A 21,292-nucleotide genomic window follows, 5' to 3' on the forward strand; every position below is an offset into this window, starting at 1 on the left:
GAGTAACTTTTAGCCTTGAAAGACAAACAAGCTTTTCAAAGCTGAGATAGAACTTGCTGCTGTCATGTTGCTTTAGGGTGATCTGACTTCTGTATGGGACTTCATTGCCATTTGTCGTCCATTTTGCTAGTTTTGTGTGCAGTTAGTTTCTAGTTGCTCTCTACAACTACCTGAAGGGAGGTTGTAGACAGGCAGAGGTTGGTCTCTTCTCCCAGACAGCCAGTACCAGAACAAGAGGACACAGCCTCAGGCTGCGCCAGGGGAGGTTTAGGCTGGATGTTAGGAAGAAGTTCCACACAGAGGGAGTGACTGCCCATTGGAATGGGCTGCCCGGGGAGGTGGCGGAGTCACCATCATTGGAGGTGTTCAGGAGGAGACTTGATGGGGTGCTTGGTGCCATGGTTTAGTTGTTTAGGTGGATTGGATTGGTTGATGGGTTGGATGCAATGATCTTGAAGGTCTCTTCTAACCTGGTTTATTCTATGTATTCTAGTTGCTCATTAGTTTGACCTTTCAGCACCGCCTTGAACCTTTTGCTCTCTAGGCTTCATGAAATTTGTGCATTCTGATTTCTTCACTGTGCTTTTTCTGTTAGTGAAAGTTCTATCCTGTCATACCTGAAGAACACACAGTACTGTTTTTCATTTACAGTTCAGTTACATTTCTCTAGCTGCCCCAAATAAGGTAGATAGTTCCTTTGATAATCAGAATAAACATTGATATGTGAGAGAATGTGTTCTTATGGTTTCCCATGTCTTGCTTGCTGAATGTTTTACAAGTCATCCAGCTCATGTTTTGGATCAGGTTGGACAGTTTTTATAGTTCTGTCAGTAAAAAGGCTGCAAGAATGTAAATCCTTCATTTAAATTGTTAACACAAGTGATAATTCCCTAGCTCAGCAGCAATCTGATAATAATATTACTGCTTGATTTTGAGCTGTCACCTGGGAAGAAAAGAGGACTTTGCTGAGAAATGTGTGTGAGTGAGACAGATGGAGAAGTTAAATGCTAAAATTTTTATTTCCTGGTTATACAGGACAGGAAAAGAAGGCCAACCCAGGGAATACTACACTTTGGATTCCATCTTGTTCCTGCTCAATAATGTGCACCTTTCCCATCCAGTTTATGTCCGCCGTGCTGCAGTAAGTAGGCCATATAAAACTGTATCTTGTCTCATTTGTATTGAAGTAATATGAGCACAGTCCTTTTCAAGGGATGATAGTAACGTTTAAGTGTATGAGTTTGACTGGGGAAGGGGAAACAGACAGGCAACAAAGTGTGTATGTGTGAGTGTTCAAAAAGACCCATCATCTCTACATAGGGATCAAATGACAGTCCCTCTGAAAGTGGATTATTTTTCTTGACAATTCCCTTCCTTAACAGGTTGTCCTTTCAAGACACCAGATTGTCTCTGCAACAACAGCCTGTCACCCAAATATTAACACTAATGGCAGCATTTATCTTGATATTCTAAGTCTGCAGTTGTCTCCAGCACCAACTACTTCAAAATACTTTTGTCCATCTGTTCTCCATTGTGCAGCCCGAATCTAGATGATGCTATAGTGCCTGAAATAGCAAGGATCTACCAAACAGAGAAAAATACATCATGACAGCTTTGAAGTGGAGTCAGAAGTATGCAGTCTAATGAAAAAGAAAAGATTGGATAAGCCCTCCTGATGAAGAGAAGGGAACTCTGAAAGAGAAAATACTTTTGATTTCTGTTTGAGTGCTTTCTGTGAGCCTGTGCTTCATCTTCCCCTGTGCCACATGCTTACCTGATACAGGAGTGCTGCCTGTTGTACATACTTGCAACAACAAAGTCAAAATGCTCCATTTCTAGGTATTAGCAGTAACTCCTGGCAGAGACGTGTGTGTTTGCCTTAAAACCTAGTTCTCAATCTTCTTTGTAAGTTTGAAGTGAAGGAGGAAAAAGGCTGTCCTTTTAGGTTTTTATAGCAGAAAACATGTTTCATTTTGTGTAGTTGAACATCCTGTAGGAAGTAATTGGATTTTTAAGCCTGATAGTTACGCTTTCTTGCAGGCAGGACACATGTTCCTGTCTTTGTGTTTTCAATAGAAGTGAAAAATCTTCAGCAAAACACTTGCTAAGAGAAGAACAGTCTAATGTCAAGTCTTCTGTCTTTTCAGACTGAAAACATTCCTGTGGTGAGAAGACCTGATAGGAAAGACTTGCTTGCCTACCTAAATGGGGAAACATGTGAGTGATGCTTTCTTTTAACCTAGACACATTGCTTTATTGCTTCTTATTTATGGCACAAGTGAGGACAAGGGTGGTTAATGATGGCCAGTTTGCAGCCTAATGGAATATATTCAAGCTTCTCAAACAAATGTAGGGCTTCTTTTTGTTTTTAATACTGCTCTGAAAACTGTTTTTATGGTGCTTAAATAGGAGCTGCATTCCTACATACTTGCATATTTACAAGTCAGATACTTTGTCATTATTAACATCCTTTGGTTAGTAGTTAGTGTGTTTAGCATTTTACTTTCAGCAGTGCATTGATCTTGATTCAGTGTGTGGGATAAAATATTCAGCACAGTAAAATATGCTAAATCACTGATTTATCAGTCTGGCAGATTTGCCTAGTATTCCATCTTCTTGAAAGTTTTATTAATGATGGTCAAGGAAAGATGAATATGGCTGCTTTGTTTTGTAGGTGGTCTTGGAATTTTAAGTGTACTGGAATATGAGATTAGTTCTGTAATGAGCAGTAAACAATCTTTTAAATATATATTTTCAAGGGACCAGCAGGTTCTCTTTATTCCAAAAATGAGGCAAACTAGTAGATCTTGATTCCAGGTTATGAAGTAATTGTCTTTGTGACTGTCTTTTAAGTAGTGTATACAGCTCATGGAATCACTGACTGATGTATGTTAGAAGGGACCACAGAAGTTTATCTGGTTCAGTTGCCTTTTTAAAAAGAGGGCCAAATGACTCTGAGCAACCTCATCTAACTTAGCATTCAGTCAGGTTCTGAATGTCTTCAGTTCTGGTGTTTGACTGCCTTTGCTACCTAATATCCACTTAGAATTACTATTGTTACGATGTGTCTGCTGTCCTTCCTTTTACATTTATGCAAATGTTTTATACTTACATGAAATGTTATGTTTGATTACAGCAACCTCATCAAGCATAGACAGAAGTGCTCCACTTGAAATTGGTCTTCAGCGGTCCACTCAAGGTACAGTTTAACTACAATATGACTTTGAGGTTTGTTTTACAAAACTCTGCAGTCTTTCCCTTTTAATGACCTCTTTTTCTCGTAGTTAAAAGAGCAGCGGATGAAATATTAGCAGAAGCCAAGAAACCAAGAATAGAGGTAATGGCAATAACTGATATATATGTGTGTGTGTGTATATATATATATATATATAAAAATTGGGGCGTGGGGGTGGTAAATTCCAGAGTATTTGTCTGGGTTTGTAGCAGTTCAGCTGAGCACATAATACTTCCGTTAGTGTGAACATAACTGGAAGGAGCTAGAATTTAAGCCTCTTAAAGTTGGAATTTTAGTTGTCTCTTGCATTACAACCTGTCTGCTAATAGCTGTGGGACTGGAATAAAAGTGCTGTTTAGTGATTTATTATGGTTATTTGCCATTCACTAATTAGGATTATAACTTAAATGCCAGTCTTCTCTCTTCTCAATGGATACTTGTTTTACCTACTGTTTTAGTCCCTTTAGAGCAGTATATGAAACTGTCACTGTGATTACCATTTCAGGAAGCTGTGTTGTAGGTAATTAATCTAACAGTGTATTTTCACAAATGCCTCTTGACTCGAAGCAGCGGGTCTAGTCACACACATTATAAATGCAAGGTTTTAAGAACTGACTTACTGGTTTCCTTGAATCTTTCTTCAACTATTTTCATCTAGTTGTCTCCTGTGAGGAGTGGTAAGTCTGGCTATGTATATTTTCAGAGTGCTGAGGCTTTAGATCTCTTAGAAGAGTTATCAAAATATGTGAATTCCCTTATCCAAGAATTGGATTTGAACATTATGCTTAGATATAACTGCATAAGAGTCATAAAAACTATGCATTCTTAATGGCCTGTTAGCAGGTGATGGCTGTGAGATGGCATACTGATGCTTTATAGATTGATTTTATTGTTTTGTTTTTTTTTTTTTTTTTTAATTGCCCTATGTGGTTATGGTGCCAGCATGTTTTGAAACTGTAGATCTTCATCATCATTAGGAGCACCAAGAACTCTGTGTATGAGCCTAATGAGCTTATGGTTGTCTTCTGTGTTTCCTTACTATTCTGGAAGCTCAGCGGCTCTAAAGTACTTTTTAAGCTATTCAGATATTGTCTTGGCGTAAATCTCTCCTGGTACGTGGGCATGACTGTTTTCCAAACTTTCAGGCTTTTAGCAATAGGACAGGTTTGATGCTGATATAAGTTTCATGGGGAAATAGGACAGATTAAACACAAGTGTTGCTGGCATTAGGAAGCATAAAATTACATCTCTCTACTGCTTTCTCAAATTGCATGTCTTAAAACCTGGCTTGTACAACTAGAGGTTCCTTACTCTTGACTCATTACTAGGAATCACATTTATAGAAGTTCTGTGTCAAGATATAACAGTTCTTGCATATTCTCATGGTTTAAAGCAGGACAGATTTTGCCCCTTTTGCAAGAGGCAAAAGAGCAAAGAAAAACCTCTCACACAAAGGCCCTCTTGAAGGCAACTAGCCCCAACTGCCACACACATGTACCTGTGTGTATGTATTGTCCTACCTGAATGTGTTCATTTTCTGCCATCTTTTAAGTTCTCTGACTGTTTTTCTTGCTGATGTCAGTTGGTGTCTGAGGAGGGCTCTTTGTGAGAGAATGATAGTTTCTTTTTTGTTGTTCTAATTGCACTCTGTGGTTCCTGAGATGAAATTTTCAGTATCTGTGCAGTTACCACTAGTACATAGGTCAAAAATAACTGGAAATAAAGGTTGTCTTTGCAAATGTAAAAAAAAATAAATAAAAAAATTGGAATGGCTTTAATTCTAGTTGTATTCATGTTTTAAAAGAGATTGCAGAAAGTTAAACCTTGCAATTACTGTTACTGCTAGGATGAAGAGTGTGTGCGTCTTGACAAGGAGCGGTTGGCAGCTCGACTGGAAGGACACAAAGAAGGCATTGTGCAGACAGAGCAGATTAGGTAGGAATACTTTTTATGATGGCTAATGCTTAATTAAAGGACTGATAACAATTCTTGTGCTGTTTGAGGCACCCAGTTTTACTTCTGTCCTACACTTCCCAGAAGAAGTCTCCCTTCATAAGTGGCATTGTTGGTAATGTTTGAGAAGGCAGAACTTCATGCCTGGTTGGAATTCTGTTCTTGGGTGAAGGTTCAGGTGGCATGGCATGAGATTTAGTTTGTCTTCAAAGGTGAGCAGACTGTTGTCCCTTCCTCCCACCAAGCTTGCTATTTCTACATTCTTCTACCATGATGTTTGTCTAAGCAGACAAATACGATGAGCAGAACTGCAAGGGAGCACTGATTACTTATCTGCTTCGAGGAAAACATGCTGTATTGAGTTGTTTCACATGGAAAAGGAGGAAAACATTGTGACAACAGATCAGAGTAACACAACCTCTGACTCCCTACAGTGGTGAGCCTCTTGCCTCTAAAGAGGCAGTAGAGGATAATTCACTGTCATTGCCATAAGTAGTAATCAGTGTTCAAGTGCTTAAAAACTTGCCCATCACCTTTCCTCTTCCATTGTATCCATCCAGAATAGCTAGTTTTGAGTCTTGCACCACATCTTCCCAAAGCTGAGCAGAGAGGAAATGAAATTCTTGCAAGATCTTGTTGGTACTAAGCGTCTTGGGCTTAGTAGGATACCAGACTTCAGTAGTTCATTCTCCAATACCTGAGTTCAGAAGGCTTACAGTAAAGGTAGCTGCCTAATTTCTTTAGTGTGTTAGATAATGTAAAATGGGAGACATGCTTCCTCTAGTTAAGGTGCATGAGTATGAATTCATGTACTGCTTTGTCTGCCATGGATTTTTGCAGATAAGTAGTTTGACTTGACAGATGAACTACATTCTTGAGAAATTAATGTCTTGAGCATAAAAAATACTGTGAATGCTTGTCTGCCCTTTACTGGGATTAAATTTAACAGCTGTCCTTGCAACAATTAATATAGCAGAGCTGAGGCATTTACAGAATACATAATTACACCTAGCCACATGAAACATACATATCTTGAATGTTGTCTTCCTCTCTGGTACTTAAAAGGAAACTTTAGAGGAAAGAAAACCCCTAGATTGTCATGGCTGACTTAAAATCAGGAAGTCTAAGGATCAAAAAAAGTCAAAATCAAAGTACACACATTGTTTTGTATAACTGTGGTGGGTTGAAAATTCCCCCCAACCTTACATTTTAAAGACATAGCCTGAAACTACCACAATAACCTAATAATTTGGGTGCTTGCTTGTGTGTATCACACTTTGTTCTGGATTTGTGAGATGCCGCTGCAGTGAGGATTGCTGACTATTAGTTACTTATTAAATCTCTAAATACAGAATACTGATGAACATGAATGACTACTCTTTTTTTTAATTATTTTTAAAGTGCAAACAACATTTACAGGCAGTGAGTTTGAACTCCATGCTTGTCACTCTTATTGTGTCGAAAAGCAATACAAAAAGTTTTTTCCTACAGCTTAGTTGTGAGAGGAGAATGCTTCACAACTAGTACTTGTATTAAATTTCCAAGGCAATCTCAAAAAATACCACATAAAAATGAATTGGGTATGTGCAGTTAAGATTGTGCAATTCAGTCTTCTTTTTTTGTGTCTCTTTTTTTTGGTTTTTTGTGGTCTTTTTCTTTCAGCTCAACTGCAGAGCAGTAGGTCTTACCATTTGGCAAACAGATTCCGTGTTTACAATTAAAAGCAAACAGATAAAATCTTGGACAGAACTGCCTCAAACTCGGATTGATGTGGACAAATTTACTACCATCTGTTGTTTGTTTGGCCTACGTGCTCTGAAAAGATAACACATCTTCCATGTGGCCAAGTCCATGCAATGGCACCTCAGCTGAAACTTTGAATGTTTTGAAAGCTTCAGAGCATCCAGGGATTGACTGACTGGACACAACATTGTAATCCACTAAATATAGTGGGGAGCCGAAATTCAGATGATACTGTAAACAAAAGTGTTAGTGCTGATACTTTACAGTTGCAGTCTTTACTTCTGCTTGATGTAGTTGGGATTTCTTGATGGGTTTTGTGCTGATGCTGGAATGGAGTCTTTGATTCTTGTACCTGAAGCAGCAATGCCAAGTTCATGTAATCTTTAATTATATTTATGATTTATACGAGCCACAAACTTTAAGCAGGATAGAGTTACTCATTCACAATTTCTTTCTGAAGGATTGTTTGTACAATTATTCAGTCTCTCTTGTTACTTTTGCTTATTCAGGTCCTTGTCTGAAGCCATGTCAGTGGAGAAAATTGCTGCTATCAAAGCAAAAATCATGGCAAAGAAAAGATCCACTATCAAAACTGACCTGGATGATGACATAACTGCTCTTAAACAGAGAAGTTTTGTTGATGCTGAAGTGGATGTAACCAGAGATATTGTCAGCAGGGAGAGAGTATGGAGGACAAGAACTACAATCCTACAAAGCACAGGCAAGGTAATGGTCAGGATATCAAGCTACTTGTATGATCCTAATGACAAACTGCAATCTCTATTTTCTCTATGACTGGGAGGTTATACTTGGTCTTCCAGTAAAGGTAGGCTTGGAGGGCTGTTGACACAGTGACACAAGAATTTGTTCTCACCTTACTACAGTAAGCCCAAAGTGTGTCTCAAAGTACCTGCTTCAGCTGTTCAAACAGATACCAATTAATCACTTAATTCCTCTTAAGGCTGGCTTGAGCCCTGAAATTGGGAGAGCTGTGTGGAAGTACCCATGAATTTGAAACAGAAGTGGGGACCAACAGCTACAAATAGCAACATGCATACATTGAAATCCAAGGGCTACTGAGTTGTGTAAAATGCCAAAGAAGTGAAGAGAGAAAATGCTAAAATAAACAGAACTAGAAAGTGTTATGATGAGGATCCTTTTCTGTATATTTTTGTCTCTATGCTCTGTTAATCCATGTCTTTAGCTACACTTAGTTATGTGCCATCCAGGACATGATTGCAAGGACAGCTGACAGCTTGTTCTCTTTGGACAGCTACTCTTTATTGTAGTGATACTTAGCACTAAATGTCTCAAGGAAGCAGTAAGTCAATTTCTGAAAGGTTAGAGTTGTCTGACATTATTGCCAAATCACATCCTTTGCTTTCGCTTCTTTAAGTACTGTCACAGGAAAATAATACTTAGAAGTAAACAGGGCTCCAGTTTCACAATCTGTCTGCAGGCATTAGTAGTAGAATAATTTAAGTTTATAAATTCTGGGGTAATTACTAGCTATGTGGTACAGATCCATGTGCTGTGTGCAGAGTGAGTGTTGCGTTCAGTGTGAAATTTGTAGCAGTCTTGCTGAAGAGCTGATAAATTGGTAAAGCCTTTAGTGTTTTAGACATTGGAAATGATTGTACTGAAGGGAATCTGCTTTCCCTCCTTTAGTGCATCATTTATGGAATTCATGGCTTTACATGTCTTTTAAGGGGAAACTTTCAACTCTCTCCCAAGTATCTTTGCATGTTTTATTCTAGCATCCTTGCAATAACAGTGAGGTGTGGTAGTGCTTTTAAGCAAAACCTAACGTGGGGAGAAAGACAAACAGCAAGAGATTGACTTCAGTATCACTTCACTTCTTGATGCTTATCCAACCTGCAAAGTCACTTCAGTCTCTCATCATTACAGTTTTCTTCCTTGGATATCTCTGTGCTGTCCCACACATATTGGCAGTGTAGCCCTAATGCTCTAGTGATTTGGAACAGATTATCATTCATTATTATAATTCAGTGGCTGTCATTCATAATTAATTTACCTCTAATATTTCTGTAGTGCATGAAAGAGGTCCTTTATTTGTACAATCGCCTCCGTTAACCTCAGAAGTTTCTGTTCACCTGTTCTCTTGTTTTTAACATTTCTAGAGTTTGCATGTCTGCTTGCTTATTTTAATCCTTTGCTTAGAACTTTTTGTTGACATTTTTCCATACCTTTCTGCTTGATTATTATGCAGTTCTACCTTCCTTTGGAAATAGTGTTTGATTTAATCACTAGTGGTTGAGTCATCCTGCACAGTCTGTTTTAAACATCTGTTGGCCTTTCCCAAGTCTGCAGTGTAGTCTCCTAGATTTTATGAATAATGTGACATTATTATGTAATCACTTTTCTGAGCCAAATTGCATCTTTTTAGTCTAAGGTGTTTTGTGGTGTAGGTTTTTTTCCCCTCTCTCATAGTAGCTTAATTTTAGAACAATTTGAAAGGATATATTGTTTAAAACAATTTAATTGCACGTTTGGTTAAAGGCCTGCAGCATAACATTGCTGTGTAGCAAACTGATAGTCTTGCTAGCTGAGAAGTTAGATTTCAAAAGCAATAAAAGTAGTTAATGCTAGAGCTGCTTCTTAATGCATAGAATCATAGAATTCTTATGGTTGGAAGGGACCTCAAGGGATCATCCAGTTCCAACCCTCCCTGCCGTGGGTAGGGACACCTCATGCTAGATCAGGTCGCTCAGAGCCCCATCCAGTCTGGCCTTAACTTCCATGGATGGGGCTTCTACCACCTCCCTGCACAACCTGTTCCAGTTTCTCACCACCCTCTTGGTGAAGAACTTTTTCCTAACAGCCAATCTGAATCTACCCATTTCTCGTTTTGCTCCATTCCCCCCAGTTCTATCACTACCTGACATCCTAAAAAGTCCCTCACCAACTTTTCTGTAGGCCCCCTTCAGATACTGGAAGGCCACAATAAAGTCTCCTTGGAGCCTTGTCCTCTCCAGACTGAATATCCCCAACTCTTCACAGTCCGTCTCTATAGTTGAGACTATTCTTTTAACAGCTAAAATTGTCAGGGACTTTAAGAAATCAGTCTGTTTTTTTTTTCCTCGCTCTTCATGCAGCCCAATTTTCATTCTTAATCTTCACACACAGCAGTCAGGATAAGGGAGAGAAATTTGAAGAAGAAAAACTGAAAATCATGTAATCTGTAGATTGATACTTGGACAAGGTGTCTTGATGCTGTGTCTCACTGGTTTGCTTTTTGGGTAGGTGGGTTTTTTTTTGTATAAAGCAAGCATAATTTCGGATACTTCCGTTAGAAGAGTATGAATGAGAGTTCTGGATAATGTAGTCAAACCACTGACTGTGGAACCCTTTTCTAGATAAGTGCTTGGGCTTTTCAGATACATTAAATCACTTCTTGTCTGGTAAGGATATGTCAGTTAATATTGACACTTTAAACTGAAAATCTTAGGAGAAAAATGTTAACAAAATAGTACTTTTGTAACTCTATTGAGAGAACCTTTGTATATCATGTACGGGGATATCTTCTCCAATACCTAAAGCTTTGAACCCATACATAGAATATTTACCATCACATATGTTTGGAGTGTTAAGATTTGAATTACTGCTGTGCTGAGATTTCAGTTCTGTTGTGTACATATTTTTAGCTAGATGTCTGGCTGTTTTGTAAAGCAAACTATTGCACACCTAGAAAAAAACTGTTTAAACTGAAATTGATTCCTACCTTTCATGTTCTTCCTCTCTTTCCTTCTTGAATAATCCTTTGATTTCTTTTTATTTTTCTTTTTTTATAACCTCCTGTGGCACACTTCAGCAATCTTTTCTGAAGGAGAAACCTCTTCATTCCATCTGTACTGTAAATGTTTGTGGCACTTGAGTTCTTCCTGTAGGAGCAAATTAAAGTACCCTAAGCAGGAATTTGAACGTTCACAGGTGTATTTAGAGAGTGTATTTATGTCAGTGACTGCTGATGTACTTGTTTTTTGGGTTTTTAGTATTTTTTTTCCATCTCCCAGATTACTCAAAAATATTTCTTAGATGAGCAGCTTGGAAACTGGATAGCTGGGTTGAAAATGCTTCACTTGTGTGTAGACAAATCTTAAAACTGGAATGTTGGAAATACTCTATTAATGGCCTTGTGAATTTGACCTTTTTAAATGACCCAGTTTCCACATGGGAATAGAGCTCTGAGCATTTCCATTCTTCTTCTTTTTTTTGGTTTTTTGTCATCTGTCATCCTTTTTGTTTTATAGGATGTGGTGAGTTGATCTCAGCTGGACACCAAGTGCCCACCCAGCTGCTTTACCACTCTCTCCAACAGGATGGGGCAGGAGGAAAATCAAAAGGGGAAAACCCTCATGGGTTCCCTCAGAGGAAGCAGGAGTTCAGCACATGTAGCAGACAAATGCCTATCCCCTCTCCTTTCTCTGAGCTTTGTTGCTGAGCAGACACATGGTATGGAGTTACCCCTTGGTCAGCTGGACCAGCTTTCCCGGATATGTCCACTCCCAAGATGTTGCCTGCCCCCAGCCTACTGGTGAGGGCTGGATGTTGGAGTGAGAATCTTGATGCTGTGCCAGCACTGCTCAGCAGCAGCCAAAACATGAACGTGTTACCAACACCTTTCTAGCTACCAGTACAAAGCACAGTAGTGTGAGAGCTGCTGTTAGAAGAATGAACTCTGCCTCAGCCAGAACCAATAGTTATGGATATGCAAGAGGTTACTGTTAAAACTTTAGGTTTTGGGTAGCAGTCTTCAGTCATATTTTCTTACAGTTGTGAGTATATTAGAATTACCTTTTCTCAAGTGAACTGTAACCCTATGTACAGGAGAAACAACATAATCCATCCTTTCCAACATATGAGAAGTCAAAGTTTATGCCACATAACCTTTCTAAATTACTTCAACTAAGAAGCTGGAACAGTGGCTGTGTATGCTTCGTATATATGTGTGTGCGCAGACACAAGTTTATGTATCTGTGTGCAGCAACTGCATGGGACTTGCCTAGCTGCTGGCTTTGTGGATTTCTTGATCTGTTATAACAGATCTGTAAATCCCTTCTTTGCTGTCTTCCTGAGCCTCTTGTAGGCTTTTGAAGACTTCATAAGGTACTAGGAGTGTTGAGTGACCTGTACAAGGTCTTAACGTGCCTGGGTATAATCGAGGGAAAGGCACTGCAATAGAATCATGGAAGCTGGGCATAAGAAGTCCGAATTTGAGGTAAACATTTTCCCAATGGAATTAACTCTGTATAAGTTAGAAGAATGGTCGTGTGGGCTCCTTGTTATGAAGGTATCTGTTAATAATGATACAACTCTTTAGAGCATTAAAACCTGATAAGGGATCAAAGTGGTATGAAACTTGGTCCCTCTAGTTTCATAACCTTTGAATCACAAAATTCTATCATGTCAGTGCAAGACTCTTATGCACATATAGCTTGCTAGGTCTAGGTTGAAGTGCTAAAGCAAAGATGTCAATTATTACTTGCTCTTGCTTCTCTTCTGCAGGTTAACCACTTTGATTTTTCTCACAGTCTGGGTAGTTAATCTTTTCCCCACTTAATGTTTACCGAGAAATTAAGCCAGTGTTCTGGATGATGGCTTTTTTATATATAACATTCTTCACAGTATCAGTCAGGGTTGGAAGGGACTACAAGGATCATCTAGTTCCAACCCCACTGCCATGGGCAGGGACACCTCACACTAGATCAGGCTGGCCAGAGCCTCATCCAGCCTGGGCTTAAACAGCTCCAGGGACGGGGCCTCAACCACCTCCCTGGACAACCCATTCCAGGGTTTCACCACTCCTCATGGTGAAGAACTTCCTCCTCACATCCAGCCTCAATCTCCCCACCTCTAGCTTCATTCCATTCCCCCTAGTCTTATCATTACCTGATATCCTGAGAAGTCCCTCCCCAGCCTTCCTGTAGGCCCCCTTCAGATACTGGAAGGCCACAATTAGGTCACCTCGGAGCCTTCTCTTCTCCAGACTGAACAGCCCCAACATTTTCAGTCTGTCTTCATAGGAGAGGTGCTCCAGCCCTCTGATCATCCTTGTGGCCCTTGTCTTTCCTTTCTAATACAGTAGGAGGTAAGCCTGAATCAAATAAAATGTCTGTAAAATATTCTCTGTTCTTCCATGAAAGCCTTTAGACTAGGCTGTCCAGCACACATTTTTCTTAAGCTCTGTTTTGAGAATAAGTATCTTACTTTGTTTTGCATACAATTTAAATAAAAGCCTTTTTGTTTGGTTTTATTTTAGACCACCTTAATTTTTCAGATTTGATATCTTTAGTTATGGCAGTCCAGGGTTAATGTACTAGTTACTGATACAAAAAAACATGATGATGCCTAGTGTATTGTGTATCTATAAAAAAGACATTAATACTGGGGAGGGTGGATTCAGTTAAAATGTAATTTTATAGAACATGACTGTGAGTTATCTGTATGAAATTCCATCATCTTTATTTTGTTTCCTCACAACATCACCCTCAGTTTCTGGGTATGTTTGTGTGCATGGTGATGGGAGGTCCATGATTGCATAAGGTGATGGGAGTTAATGGCTGACCCTAGCTTAGTGCTTCCCTGGTATGTGGTGTTTCCCTTGGACGTAACCCACAGCTGCCAAATTTATCTAATGCTGTGTCTTGCTCTGAGCTATTTCAGAATGTTATTCCTTTGTGGTTTTCTGTATTCCTGTGCATAAGTATTAAATGACAGCACTTTTCATTGTACCCAAATGAATCTCATTTTTGTGGTGGCCAATATGTTTAGTTTTGTGTTACGAACTCTGGAAAATATTATTGCTGCAGTTAGTATTTCTGTACTTTATACATTTATTTATTTATTTATTTATTTTAAATGGCAGCCTTTTATTTGTAGAATTAACAGTAAATAACCTATTTGAAGTAAATGCTGTGAGAAAGTGCTTTTTCAGTTGCTTTCAGTTCTCTTATTTTTCTTCTGATACCTTTTGAGCATTCTCACTAGTGGAGCCATCTGTGAGGAGATTAATACTGCAGCTATAATCACAATTTCAGTCAATTCTTCTATGTGATCCTGTGACTGGAAAATATTTAAATTCATTTTATAGCAGGACTAATAATATTTACAACTAAAAGGTGTAAGAGTAAAATTTTGGTTATCTAAAAAGAAATTGCTTGAAGAGTAACTTTGTATATGGGCCCTAGGTGGCAGAATTGTTCTGTGCTCATGAAGTTCAAGTTAGTCGTGAATTTAACAGCAAAACTGCAAAGGTGTGCCAGGTTAGTAGTAACTGGTGTCTTCATTAGTGCTTTCAAATGGAACAAGTGTATGGTTTTAGAATGGCTGTGTGAAAGTATAATGGCATGGTATAGCTGAAGTCCCCAAACTCCACTTTGTCCTATGCTAACTTCATAAAACTGAGAAGACTCTGCCATTGCTGTTAGGTAGAAGTGCAGATGTTTTGAATGCAGCATTTAATGGAAAGATGGGCTGGATTATAAATGTTGTATTTATGTTGAGCAATAATGAATCTTAGTTTGCAAACAGTTACCTCAAATCTGTCAGAAAACAATCTATGGAATAAATTTCTATGCTTCCTGAAAGAAAACAGCTTGACTGTAAAGTAACCAGACTATTGTGAAGCACTACTTTTATAACTATTTAACAAAAAAAAGAGAGTTCTGGATGCTGAATTCATAGGAAATATAAACTTGGATTATGTATGAGGGGGGATTTTGGAGCAGATTTCACGCTGTGCTATATGTTTAGGATATTACAGTATTGCAGTTCTTTCGTACTTCTGAAGTAGCTTTTGTACTATTTCAGGTGAAACGTCTCAATTGTCTTTCACTTAATATTCCTGCTGTAATAGTTCAGTGAGTACAGAACAAGTGAGGAGTGTAAATTTTACTGACAACACAGCCCACAAATACACAGAGTTAATTGCTGTGTTTTCAATTCAGTAAGCTTTAGTAATATTTAAATTAATTTCTTGACTAGAACATGAAGAAATGTGACTTGATTCTCAGTAACTTTCTGTGAAAGGGAGTCTGACTTTTTTTCCCCCCCCCCAGCAGTTGATAACAATTTCAGTTTTACAAAGGCTGTTTTTCAGAGGTTCTCTAATCTGACAGTTTAAAAAAAATAAAATAATGGACTTGGCTAGCTATATAAATTCTGGTAGTTCACTGCAAATTTTTAAACTACTATTGTTCTGAAAGCATAACAGATGACCTATTTAGGTGGTTCTTTTTAAAACTCTGTGGGAGCATGCTTGTTGTATGACTTATTGTAATGTAGGCTATGCACAGGTCAGAAGTGTGTGGAGAATAGTTTGAGACCTACCCTGAGCTCTAAGCAAACATGCCTGTCAGTGCAGTTGAACATCTCATACATTATTAGTATTATTTACATGAAAGCAAGGAAGGAAAATGGGAGAGGTACATGTGTATGTAATTGAAAAAGGAGGATTTATTTAATCACAGCTATGTAATTCAGGGTATGTGGCCTCCACCTGAAAGAGAGGAAAGATGCTGGGTCAGAAATGGAGGTTTTTATGGTCTGAATAAGCACAATGCAGAGAATACCAGTAGCTCACATAGCCTTTCTACCAAAATATCCCTGAATATCAGTTTTGTGTGTGTCCAACCTTTGATTCTGAGGGCAACCTAGCACACAGTGTAAACCTCTATGCTTTAGGGTTATCTTTGTTAGAGGAGCAAGTGGGAGAAAACTTCAATCTTGAATAGTTTACAAGACAAAGAGATTCTTATGCATAAGCCAGTGATGCCTTAAAGGGAGGAATCCATGTTGAAATACGTGCTTTAAATTAAACCATGCAAAATATCCTCTTGAATGTACAATTCCTGTTCCATATGAAGCTTTTTAATTTCTGCTGTACTTTTACAAGACTCCCTGAATAATGTTTACATTTTTCATGTCATGCAGTATGTAGGAATTGCTGAAAAGGTGTGATGGGACTATTTCTGGTACTGCATCGTGCCTTGCAGTCTGTCAGCGGTACAAAGGACTTAGCAATTTGTTTGAGCATATCAAGCAGACGTGTAAAGGAGTGTGGTAGGGTCTTGAATCTTCTTTCTCCAGCCCTGTTGTAAGTTTGGACAATATCCTGTAGCTCTTGATCATCTTGGAATGTATGCCCAACAAGAAATGCTTAATGTCAGCTCAAATAAGAGTTTGAATTTGTACAGCTGCTCCTTCTTTTTAAAAATGGTCTGAGACTTAGCTATTGGAAATTTTGAAGCCTTGTAAACCATGCTGTGTAACATTGTATATGCCTATAGTTTCATGCTAGATTTAGTAATTTATTTGTGTAGATGATTGAGATGAAGTAAAATTTTTAATTTTTTCCCCTCAAATTGTTTTCTACAAAGTTGAAATCCATTATTTCTTCTTGATCATTAATGGGGGGGGGGGGAAAAAAGGCTTTGCTATCACAGTGAAGCTGCTATTGTGACAGTAAACGTTTGCTAATGAGCATTAGGGTTTTGGCTAATCACAAACTAAAGATTGCATTCTCTTAGAACAAAATGTTATATTTAAATGGAAGTGTTTTTATCATAAAAGGAGTCTTGTTAGTTATATAAGTTCATTAAGTTATCCCTAGCAAGGCAGGCTGATCATACTTGCTCTGTTACTACTCCTCAAGCAGCCTGGTGTTAAGCTAACACCGATGCTAGTAACTTGACTTGGTGCATGTTAGTCACTGTGTTAGCAAGGGACAGAGCATCTGTGCCAACCTGTTTTGAGAATTTACATATTGTTGCAGGCTTTCCTAAAGAACCTGTGACTTTCTCTGTAAGATGATTGACTTTGTTTATCTGACCACAGCTGCTGTTATTGATTGTCTTCTGGCTTCCGTTGTTTTTCCTTCCAATTTACATGAGTGTTCTTTTCAGAGACATGAGAGAATGGGCAGGAAAATCCATTATGATAGGGATATATTTCAGACAGTATTAAAAGCCTGGTTTGGTAGTTGCTAAAACATTTTGCTTCTTCCACCTTCCTTTCCCTTTTCCCCACCAGAATGTGTTGAATTATTATTAGGTACATGGTTAGGATCAGCAAGAGAGCTTTCATGGGAGTAGCAGTGCTTTAGGCAGCTAACAACAGGAATCGATGGAGTTATCCTTTTACATACTAAGGATTTTCTTAAGCCTTGTTTCTAAAGTGTGTTCAGTGCAGAGAAACAGATACTACTTTTTTTCTGTGTTGTCCCCAAGATCAGAAGGTTTTGATAATAAAAATGTTGCACTTAGGCCTTAAATGAAATGTAATACTATCTAAATTTAGGGCAGTAGCTAGTGGATATCCATATTCTGATCTCCAAAGGGTGGAACAATGAAAAGCTAGTGGTCTTGCAACTCTGCAGGGCTTTGCAAATCAGTTGGTGCCTGCAGAGGACTCTTTTCTGCTCTATCATTTTTCTGTCACAGTAATAGGATCCCACATCCCTGACCAAGTCAACGAACAGCAAGATGATGATATTAGTTCAAGTGCTTGTTAAAACACTGCCTGTTTTTTTCCCCCCTTCCAAACAGATATTAGTTGTGGCCTTGCGGGACCTGCATTTTCATGCTGTGATAAAAAAAGACATCAGCAAGAACACTTTGTAATCCGTGCATATTAGTGACTTGTTGTCAGCAGATGGGAGAAAATCCTGTGGGTCTTGTAACCTGAAAGAATTGAAAATTTGGTCTATGGCATGCAATTTCAGAGTATTAAAATCTGAGATGCTAAAATTCCTTTGAAAAATTATTAATTTGAAATGTAATGTCACTTTAAGTGTATGTTAGCTATAGGTTTCATAAATGGAACGTGAGTGTGAAAGCTGGTCATAGCTTCCTTATGACTGAGAAAAGACTTGGCTTGATACATGAACAATCAGTCTCAGAAAATTCCTCTTCTTATTTTGAATTAGTTCCTTCTCCTGAATTTCAGAAGACTGAGTAGCTTCTTGTTTCCAAGAGACAGTATGTGGTAAAGCACAGCAACAATGAGAATTGTGATTGATATGCTGCCCAGTCCACAGCTGGGAGAAATCTCTGAATTCCCAGTAAAAATGTGTAGTTCAGAGCTGACTTTGGGTGTCCTTGTGTAGTTGATATGTGTGTGGCTCACAGGCCTTCAAAGGTGTTTTTTTTAATCTGGGATTGTTCTGGCTGAAAAGAACTTCAAATGCAGTTTTGTGTGAGTTCTTTCAGTCTTTGTGAAAAGAACTGGGTTTACTCAAGGAATGGCTTTTCCTTTATAAGTAGTTTCTGGTGGTCTTCCAGTTCCTGCCCTTCTGGCTTGCAGCAGATTGCCAACAGACTGCCTGAGGTCAAGTGAGCAAGCTCAGAAGAGATTTGCATTACAGCTCTCTATATGATTTCTACAAAATTCACCCCAGAAGTCCTGGTTTTGTAATTCATGCATTTGTTTTGTAGTGTCAGTAGTGTTAACACCACTTCAGTGTTAGTATGCAATACTCTGGAAGAAGCTAAGCATTTTGTGACTACTTTATGCTATTCAGATCTAGGAAAAGAGCCATTTTCCTTAATTGATAGAAGTTTTCTTTTACCAGTGAACCATTGCTGAAAATTGACAGTAATGACACACATTGTGTACAGATATCTCTACAACTTAAAATGCCCGTTGAGTGGTACTGTAATAAGCATATGCTTTTCAAAAGTTTAATTAGCATTTACATTTGTGTTTAGAATAAATCAGTCCTACTAATATTACCAGGAGGAATGTGTTTTGAAAACCTTGATCAACATCACTTGTTCAGTTGTGCTTCAATGACTTGGTTATCTGGCAAAACACTGCAAGATGTTATTAGAATTATCCTGGATTGGTCTTGACTCAAAGATTTGTGAATGTGATTCCTGTACTTACTTTCTCCAATTTAAAATGAAAGGCTCTGCTGCTTAAATTACATGGTGACAAATGGAGTGATTCTGTAAATCAAGATAATATTAAAAGAGCTGTACCACAATGAGTCAGGGTTGTGCCTGTGAGCTATTAACAACCAGCTGATGCATGTTCTGCTAGGCACAAGAACCTTTCTGGAAAGTGCAGGAGGTGACAGCCTGGCTGCCTTGCCTCAGCTGATGATCCATTCAGGGTCAGGGGAAGCCTCCCAAGGGTTCATAAGGTCTCTTCCCTAGGAGTAGCTGAATGTGCTTAGGTGGGGGAAAGCTGCTTGTATTGCAGGGTTAGATAGAGGGACTGTGAGCAGAGAGGGTCTCATTAGCAGATGCGTACCTGGACCTCAGAGATGAGGGTTGTCCTGGGAATCTTGAGGAAAAGTTTTTCCTTCTTGCTATAGCACAAATAGTTCCAGAGACACACTAAGTATGTGGTAGGCAAGAGGGGAGGAGTTTGCAAGTGCTTTATGAAGATTCTGGTTTATCTGGTGGTGTAACGAAGCCAGTGATATTTTGCAGTTTTGGGCCTTGAAGAATAGGAGATAGCAGTGGTGCCTTAAAACTGTTTTATGTTTGGATCCAGTCACAGAAAAGTAATGAAAACACATCTATGTAGGAGATAAGCGTGTCAGTTTTGTTTTCCTGTGGGGCACATGTTAACCAAATGGTGTCCTCTAATTGTGTGGTTATGATGTGGAATGCTGATGGTCAGCAGGGTTCATGGGTATCTGATATATTTTTCAGAACTTTGCCAAGAATATTTTTGCAATTCTTCAGTCAGTAAAAGCCAGAGAAGAAGGTCGAGCACCTGAGCAAAGACCTGCACCGAATACAGCACCCACGGTAAGGTGAAGGCTGTGACAGCAAAAAGTGAGAACTGTCTCTTGTCGTTACTCGGTACAAAATTTGCCTTTGTTTTGTTCCAGGGAATGCACAACTTCCAAGTGTAACTTCACAGATACTCTTTGACTTAAGTTACACTTACTGGTACTTAGAGTTGCGTATATTGGTTTAATTTGTTCAGTATGTTCTTGGAGATTAAACTGCTAGTGGCAGCTTCTGCATCTATCAAACACTAGTGACATCCTGCATCTATTTGCAAAAAATGTATTAGATGAGACTACTGCCATTTCAAACAAAATGTTTTGCTGTTTTCCTGACAGATAGGGTAGCAAATGCTTAAGAATCCGGAACATGACTCATGAGTGGGAACAGCTTGAACCAGCTTTCTTTTGCCTGTAATAAATCAGGACAAACTTAGAGCTTTATTGTTTAAGTCTACCTAGGTGTTAGGCAGGATTTGTTTTGTATTGTGGCATTCACTGTTGCATTTGCATTCTATTAAACCTAATATATTTTTGAACTCGGTGGCAGTCTGTTATGGAAGCTGTTTAATTTTACTTGGATTTGGTATGGCTGCTCCTGCACTTAACAAAGAACTAAATTTAAGTACCAAGATGAATTCCAACATTTAAATATTTACTTTATATTCAATTTTGGACATTGTGCATGGGACTATTCAAATATCCCATTCAGAATAGCTATGAATGCACAACTAAGCCATCCCAAAAAAAGATTGATTTGGTATTTAATGTGCCTCTACATTAGTGGTTTTTCTGAAATTTTTATTCCCAGAATTGGTCTTTTTCCTCCCAATTTGTGTTTATTCTGTAGGTTTAGCAAAATATTAGCTTAATCAGGCTGGCAAGGAATGCTTTGTGTGTGCGTTGAAGACTTAATATTGAGTTAGTATTTGACAGTTCCCCACCCTCCTACCACTGCTAATTCTTGACATATTACAAAGACTCAGTGATTTCATAAAACATACAAATTTTAGTGAATACAGCCTGTTACTGCTACTTTGAGTTTGCCTTGCGTTGTCATTGCTGTCAGTATGGACTTCTGAAGCCTGCTGCTGTAAGATTGTAAGTGAATGTTGAAAGGAAACAGATCAAGTTTTCAAATGCATTGGAACTCCTACAAAAGTAAACTAATTTTATACTCTTGAGCAGTTCCATGGAATAGTTGGGGAGTTCAAAGACCATGACATACCTTTCAGTATGTTTTACAAATCTTACTTAATGTGTTCTAGGATCCCACCTTAAGAAATAAGCAACCTATTCCAGCTGCCTACAACAGATATGATCAAGAAAGATTCAAAGGCAAAGAGGGTAAGTTCAGTGTAATGCTTCTTTTTAAAAGGGGAAAAGAAAACCCCAACAACAAACAGTTGGGAAAGGGAAATGATGAATTATAAAGTTTATTAGGGGATTTTCCATGCCATAAAGTAACAGCATGTCAAAGAAAAGGCAAAAAAATTTCACTCTTCTTTAATGAAACTTCCTATGCTCGCTTCTTAAAGGCTTTCTTTTCTGAGTACAAGAACTTGCCTGTTACTGAAGGTCATTCTAAACTGTAGGCGAGC

At 38.5% G+C, this 21,292-nt stretch overlaps 1 protein-coding gene across 1 annotated transcript in view; it reads left to right on the forward strand.

The window, feature by feature from the left end:
- The window catches only part of CDC73 (cell division cycle 73), a 119,430-nt gene that overhangs the window by 5,159 nt on the left and 92,979 nt on the right, over positions 1-21,292 (forward strand). Inside the window, exons 2-9 of the mRNA XM_068140881.1 lie at positions 1,036-1,141; positions 2,148-2,217; positions 3,137-3,199; positions 3,285-3,337; positions 5,082-5,170; positions 7,441-7,657; positions 19,612-19,710; positions 20,960-21,038. Coding sequence (XP_067996982.1) covers positions 1,036-1,141; positions 2,148-2,217; positions 3,137-3,199; positions 3,285-3,337; positions 5,082-5,170; positions 7,441-7,657; positions 19,612-19,710; positions 20,960-21,038 — 776 coding nt within the window. The remainder of the gene's footprint in view (positions 1-1,035; positions 1,142-2,147; positions 2,218-3,136; positions 3,200-3,284; positions 3,338-5,081; positions 5,171-7,440; positions 7,658-19,611; positions 19,711-20,959; positions 21,039-21,292) is intronic.

Source organism: Melanerpes formicivorus, unplaced genomic scaffold (genome assembly GCF_026170545.1).
Source record: "Melanerpes formicivorus ecotype bairdi unplaced genomic scaffold, bMelFor1.0.p_v2 SCAF_7, whole genome shotgun sequence".
In the NCBI taxonomy this organism is placed as follows: Eukaryota; Metazoa; Chordata; class Aves; order Piciformes; family Picidae; genus Melanerpes; species Melanerpes formicivorus.